This window comes from Limanda limanda, chromosome 22 (genome assembly GCF_963576545.1).
Source record: "Limanda limanda chromosome 22, fLimLim1.1, whole genome shotgun sequence".
Classification (NCBI taxonomy): Eukaryota; Metazoa; Chordata; class Actinopteri; order Pleuronectiformes; family Pleuronectidae; genus Limanda; species Limanda limanda.
The window spans coordinates 4,996,624-5,003,749 of record NC_083657.1 but is presented as its reverse complement, the minus strand read 5'-3'; the positions used below and the strand labels follow the sequence as shown (position 1 = coordinate 5,003,749).

Below are 7,126 nucleotides of genomic sequence, written 5' to 3'. Positions count from 1 at the left end.
AGTTAGGAACATTTTTATTTTTTCTCCCGTACCAGTAGAACTTTTGGTCTGCAAAGAAAAATGGGTTTAAACATCAGTAAAGAAGGGAAGAGGAAAGATTCTGTAAATTCACCACAGCCTACCTCTCCTAATGTGCAGTACATGATAAAGAATTACGGCAAATGTTGTACTGAACAATTCAGCGAATGGGTTGAGAATTGTGGCTTTCCAAGCACGGGAAGTTTGAGTTTGAAACAGTTACAGCAACTCAAAGTTAAACTACTTGTGAAAGAAGAGCGGAGTAAAGATGATAAGCAAAAAAGAAAAAAGAATAAAAAAGTATTTGTACCAAATTGGGCAGCGTATGACTGTTGGGTCACAGAAGCAAATAACAGCACTCTTCTGCAACAGGCAAAATCACTTAGTACAGATGTGTTAACAGATGTTATGACAACACAAAGCTTACATTGTACAGCACACATCTCCGTTGGATCAGATCATTTGTTTGAGCAAAACTGGTTTAAAGAAGGCCAGGTTGAAGACAAACTTAGGCTGAATTGGCTATACTGGAACAATAACCACTGTGTTGTATCAGTAGCTCTAACTGACTCACTTAAACAAGATTTGCTTGAAATGTCACATTCTGATCTTTATGTTCCACTAATCAAACCCAGACAGGAAGAATGGAAGGACTTGGAAACTTGGACCAAAAGGTGTAATGCAGCTACTGGATGGGAGAAAACATCTGATCCTAATATTGATTTTCACAGAGGTTTGAAGGTTAATCGTAGGAGATTTTCTGCAGTGATAAATGCAATCAGGAGTGTTGAACTCATTCCTGATATAGATTTTGTCAATGTTAAACATACACCGCAAATAGGAAAACCTCTTGATATGAGTGATGAAGGATTCAGTTTTGTGTTAAACATAAGTGACATTCCTGAATTGAATCAGGTACCGTCATGTGTGTGGGCTGAGCACAAATATGATGTGGGTCTAATCAAAGGAGCAGACCCAATAGTGATAATCCCTAAATCATCATATAGACCATGTCAAAATCAATATCCATTGAAAAAGGAAGCAGTGGAAGGTATTAAACCAGTCTTTGAATCTCTTTTAAGGGCTGGGGTGATAGTTCCATGTGAAAAATCTCCTGTTCGAACACCTATTTTTCCTGTTAGGAAAATGAAGGAATCTGGACAACCACAAGGATGGAGATTTGTGCAGGACTTGCAAGCAGTTAATGCTGCAGTACAGGCTCGTGCACCAAATGTTCCGAATCCTCATACTATTCTTTCACAGGTTCCATCTGAGAGTAAATGGTTTTCTGTGGTTGATTTGTCAAACGCATTTTTCAGTATTCCCATTCACCCCGACAGTCAGTTCTGGTTTGCATTTTCTTTTGAAGGAAAAATGTACACATTTACACGCCTTTGTCAGGGGTATTGTGAGTCACCCACAATCTTTAATGCAGCATTAAGGGACAATCTGGAATCACTGGATCTACCAGCAGGTAGTGCCCTTTTGCAGTATGTGGATGATTTAATGATCTGTTCCCCCACAAAGGAGACATGTGTACAGGACACAGTGGCGTTACTCAAACATTTAGCTACAAATGGTCATAAAGTTAGTTTGTCTAAAATGCAATTTGTTTCGGAAAAAGTTACCTTTCTGGGTCATATAATCACATCAGAGGGTAAAACCCTCTCATCCAAACGAATTGAAGCTATTCAAACTATCCCAAAGCCAGAAACAAAGAAACAAGTCATGAGTTTTTTAGGGATGACTTCGTATTGTCGGCAATGGATTCCACATTATGCTGAAATAGAGGCACCACTATCAGCAATTGTGTATGGAAAAGGCCTCACTGCAAATAACAGAGTCACCTGGACAACTGAAGCTGAGAAAGCTTTTGTTGATTTGAAGTTAGCTATGCAATCTCCTCCGACATTAGGACTACCAGACTGTACCAGGCGCTTTACACAGACTGTGGATGAAAGAGGCGGGTATATGACATCTGTGCTGCTGCAGGACCATGGGGGACGACTGAGACCGGTAGCTTATTTTTCCTCACGACTTGACTCTGTGGCAGCAGGACTCCCAACTTGTCTTAGGGCTGTAGCAGCTGCTGAGAAAGCTGTGATTGCATCACGTGATGTTGTGGGTTATGCTGATTTGACGCTACTGGTGCCACATGCTGTTTCAATGATTTTGCTTGAACAAAAAACTTCTCACCTTTCAACAGCTAGATGGCTCAGATATAATACAGTGTTACTTGAAATGCCAAACATCACTATTAAGAGGTGCACTGTTCTTAACCCCGCTACTCTCCTCCCTACACCAGGTGATGGAGAGCCACATGATTGTGTTGCAGTAATAACTGAAATTTGTTCTCCCAGACCAGATTTACAGGATGTACCACTGGTGAATGCAGACATGGAGCTGTTTGTGGACGGCTCAGCATCAAGGGATCCAGCAACTAGTAGAAACCAAGTGGGTTTTGCAGTAACAACTTTGTATGATACAATCATAGCTGAACCACTCCCATCACAGTATTCTGCACAAGCTGCAGAATTAGTTGCATTGACTGAAGCATGCAAATATGCAAGAGACAAGAGTGTCAACATCTTCACTGATAGTAGATACGCATGGGGTGTGGCACATGATTTTGGCAGACTTTGGGCTAATAGAAAGTTTTTAACCTCTACAGGTAAACCCATTACACACCATACCCTGGTTGCTGCTCTTCTTGATGCTGTGTTGCTACCTAAACTGATTGCAATCTGTAAATGTGAAGCGCATACTAGGGAACTTGACTCAGTTTCACGGGGAAATGCAAGAGCAGATATTGCTGCAAAGGCTGCAGCGAAACGTAGCCTGCCAGTTAATGATGCTTTTGTTTTGGATGTGCCCGTGACACCTAATGCTGATTTACAGGAGCTGCAAGCGAGGGCAACACCAGAGGAGAAGGTTGTTTGGAAGAAAGCAGGCTGTTCTGTTACTGACGGAATTTGGTGTGGGCCAGATGGAAAGCCTTGTTTACCTAAATATCTGTTTCCTTATTATGCTAAGTTGATACACGGTAAAGACCATGTGTCAAAGGGGGGAATGCAAGCAGATATACAGAAGTATTGGTTTACAAAAGGATTTTCAAACTACTCAAAAAAATTCTGTCAGAAATGTGTAATTTGTGCTACGAATAATATTGGTAGGGGTATTCAGACTGCACAAAGTGCACATCCAGCACCAAACGAACCATTTGATCATTTACAGATGGATTTTATTGAACTAACACCAAGCGAGGGAAAGAAGTACTGTCTTGTTGTGGTTGACATGTTTTCCAAATGGGTAGAGGCTTTTCCCTCATCGAAACAGGATTCTTCAGCAGTGGCAAAGGCACTTCTGGGGGAATTCATTCCTCGGTGGGGAATCCCAAGAAAGATATCCAGTGATAATGGTACTCCATTTGTAAGCGCAGCTTTAAAGAGTGTTGGTGAGTATTTGGGTATCGATATGCGACAACATTGTGCTTACCATCCTGCTAGTGGAGGAGCAGTGGAAAGAGAAAACGGCACATTGAAAAACAAACTGGTCAAATGCTGTGAGGAAACAGGGCTGACATGGACAAAGGCATTACCTATTGTTTTAATGTACATGAGATCTAGAGTGAGAAGTAAGAATGGTTTGAGTCCTTATGAGATTCTCTTTTCACGTCCAATGGAGACAGGAATTGGTCCTGTTAAAAGGCAGCTTCCTCAGACCAGTCAATGTGAAGATGAAATGTTGCGATATTGTGTAAATCTTTCCTCTGTTCTCCTTGATATCCACAGGCAGGTGAAAGACGCCCTACCAAAATCCATAGACGGTGAACTGCATGATTTGAAACCAGGAGACTGGATTGTGGTGAAGGACCTGAGGAGGAAAAGCTGGAGAGCACGCCGGTGGAACGGGCCCTATCAAGTTCTTCTCACCACGCAGACGGCAGTGAAGGTCGCAGAGAGGGCAACCTGGGTACATGCAAGCCATTGCAAGAGGGTACCTGAGCCAGGAGAGGATTCTTCAGGACAGAACGTGCGTTGATGTCAGCAGGTGGTGTTTCCAGCCTTCGATTGTTTCATGCCCGCAAGGAAAGGGGTGTGGAAACCATTAGAGTTACAAGTCTCTAAAATTCAGTGACACACTGATTAAGAGGGTTGCAAGAGGAACACTGCTGATACTCAATGGCGCCGACGGACAAACAGTGGCATCTGATGGGGCGGGCGGTGCGCAGTTGGAAGGAAGGGAAGTGCTCCCTGTTCTTGCTGACTGTCATCTTCGTCCTACCACTGCTGCTGTGGAAAACAAGCCAAAACAACTCGAGCATAAAAGAAATAACCAAAAGAGAACTTTCGTTTGACCCCTATGATGAACAGATAAAACCTGAAAATAATGCATGGTATGAGACCATGAAGGTAATCGCTAGAAAAATCACTAATGAGAGCTGTTATGTCTGTGCACAACTTCCTCATGGTGTGGGTACTACTCTCCCACTTAAGACCATCCCACTAAACACCTCAGAGACATTAGGAGTACTGATAGCTTTCACTCAGGGGCTTTCACTAAAGAACAGGACTGTGCGAGACATGAATAGTAAACTTAAACTACTGAATATCAGTGTAGTTAATTATGGGGGTTCCACAGCTCGATTCTGGGACATGTCTTTGGTGGCAGATCAGGAAATTCACCAACCTGTGATGACAATAAACCCCACCGGACAGTTAGGCACTGTTTGTTTTACTAGACAATGTTTTATGGCTGAGGATCACTATCTGGGAACTTCACCATGTAAGCAAAAAGTTATAGCTACTTGTGGTTTGAGATGGGATCGGGAACCATCAGAAACATGTAGAGGTAACGTGCCATTTGTTGCTCAGTTAAATTTAACTAATACCATCAGTTTAAACAGACCAGGTCATGACAACCCGGTTGTTAGTATGCCTTCTAGTGATGGGTATGGGTCTCTGAGGGAACATGTGTGGGTGTGTGGGAAATATGTTTACCAGTCACTCCGACCGGGGTGGTGTGGGACTTGTTATATTGCCAGACTAGTACCTTCTGTTACCTTGTCACCTAACCTCACCCACTTCCATACAGATTATCCTCACTATTATGTGCCATCCAGACATAAGCGTTCCACAGTAAGAGTGTCTCCAGGAGAAAAAGGATTCGGAGGGTTCTTACCTTGGTGGGGAACTGTGAACAACGCACACAAGATAGATGAGATTGCTATGGAACTGGAGAATCTAACAGCCCTAGTGGGGGAAGGTTTCTTATCTCTGTCTCCCAGTATTCAGGGTATCAGGAATGTGGCTTTGCAGAACAGAGTGGCTTTGGATTTAATGCTCGCAAGTCAAGGGGGTGTTTGCCACATAATTGGGACCGATTGCTGCACATACATACCTGACATTTCTGATAATATGACGCATATAGTTTCCCATTTGAATGATCTATTGTTCGAGGAGAAAAGCAAAGACTCTCAAATTCCTGAAGGATGGAATTGGGGATCATGGTTTACTCTAACGGGTTGGAAAAATGTATTGTTGAAATTTTTGACGCCTATTCTGATTTCATTTTGTGTATTAGTGTTGTTTGCATGTTTTATTGTTCCTTGTGTTAAGACTATGGTAACTTCCCTCATTAAGTCTACGATTGGGCAATATGTTCAACTTCCTGAAACTAATCAATCCTGGACGCTTCCCTTCCAGGATGATGAGATGATTTAAAATTGTATAGAGGATGTTGAGCCTTAAGGTCTCAAAGGGGGGAGATTGTGGTGGAAATTTTAACATTTGGGCATTGATTGATGGAAGGAACTACTTTGATGTATAGAAATATGAGCAAATGGATTCTCTTAGTTATCAGGGTGTTTCTCAAAGTAACTGATGTTATATGACTTCCTCACTTACAGGGTCACCTAACAAAGAGGTCACAGGAAAGGGGATGTGAGGGGGTTGTAAAATGTTGATAAGAGATGCTTGTAAACAGATGTTCACTCAAGGAGCCTGAGACCGAGGAGAAGACAGGATACTGATCACCTATTTGTAAAGATCAAAGAGGTTAATTGATAAACATGTGTTCCTCTCACAGGAGGAGCTTGTGAAGGTTTAAAACTGCTGTGTCTTCTGTATGTCATTGCTCATTGTATGAAATCTTTGCCGTGATTTGTACTGTGATGCCCATCTGCAGATGTAGAATTAAAACTCCAGGAAGAACACTTGCTGACTTGTGCTTGATTATTGGTAAAATTCCACGACAAGCCTGAAAAATCCATTTAGGTTTTGAAACGCTCACGTCTGACTGAAATGACCTTTCAGAGTGGGAGAGGTCATGGCGTGGTCGATGGAAACGCACCCAGCGGACGGCTCTAATGGTTTGTGTTTGACATGAACTGACCCGGACCATCATGAACCAGCCGTCAGGTGACAGCCGATCTGTCGGCTTCACGTCTCACCGGCTCACCATTCAAACGCCGGACACGTCGGCGAATCCTTTACGGTTCCTAAGCTGCATCCTGCTCTTTTCTTATTTATGTTTAACTCTATCGAACATTAAACTCTTATCAATCAGTGTCAGCTAGCTGTTTTCACTCTGCTGGTTTTTAATATGTGGCTGCATGAGCAGGAACTGAAACCTCTCAGAGCGACTCAGCTCCAAACATCAGGCGGGACATAAACCTGACGACCAGGCTTTACAGGAAGTGACAAGAAAAGACTTTGTAACTGCGACTCCAGAATAAATGACTTCACCGTCCGTGTGTGAAGAGATCTGGTTTCTTTCAACAAAACCTAAAGGCTCATTTATTCTTTACGTACATGAAAGAGATACGGACAGAAGATCCATCAAGTACAAATCTAATGTTGAGAAGAATTGACAATTAACTAAGAAATGCTTTGAAGTGGATCTGAGACTCATCCCAACAGCAGCAGCATTAGCAGGGCGGGCGATGACTAATACTTTGTTTAGCCGCCGTGTGATAAAGCAGAGCGAGTGTTTGCTTTGTTCCGAGCGTCTGATAATTCATCTTGTCAGGAGTCAGAACGTTTGCAGCCTGAACCTGAAATTACGCGATTTTTTTTCATCAGCTGGAGGAGAAAAGGTCGTTCACCTC

General features: G+C 42.6%; 2 protein-coding genes across 2 annotated transcripts; both read left to right on the top strand.

The window, feature by feature from the left end:
- The first annotated feature begins 451 nt into the window (after window positions 1-451).
- Window positions 452-4,059, top strand: LOC132996313 (uncharacterized). Its single transcript, XM_061066655.1, has 2 exons — window positions 452-3,162; window positions 3,814-4,059. The coding sequence occupies exons 1-2, from the start codon at window positions 613-615 to the stop codon at window positions 4,057-4,059; spliced, it is 2,796 nt and encodes a 931-aa protein (XP_060922638.1). The 5' UTR covers window positions 452-612.
- LOC132996355 (uncharacterized) lies at window positions 3,217-6,232 on the top strand. Its single transcript, XM_061066704.1, has one exon. It carries the CDS (start codon window positions 4,200-4,202, stop codon window positions 5,739-5,741), a length of 1,542 nt encoding a protein of 513 aa, XP_060922687.1. The 5' UTR covers window positions 3,217-4,199; the 3' UTR covers window positions 5,742-6,232.
- Window positions 6,233-7,126: the final 894 nt, after the last annotated feature.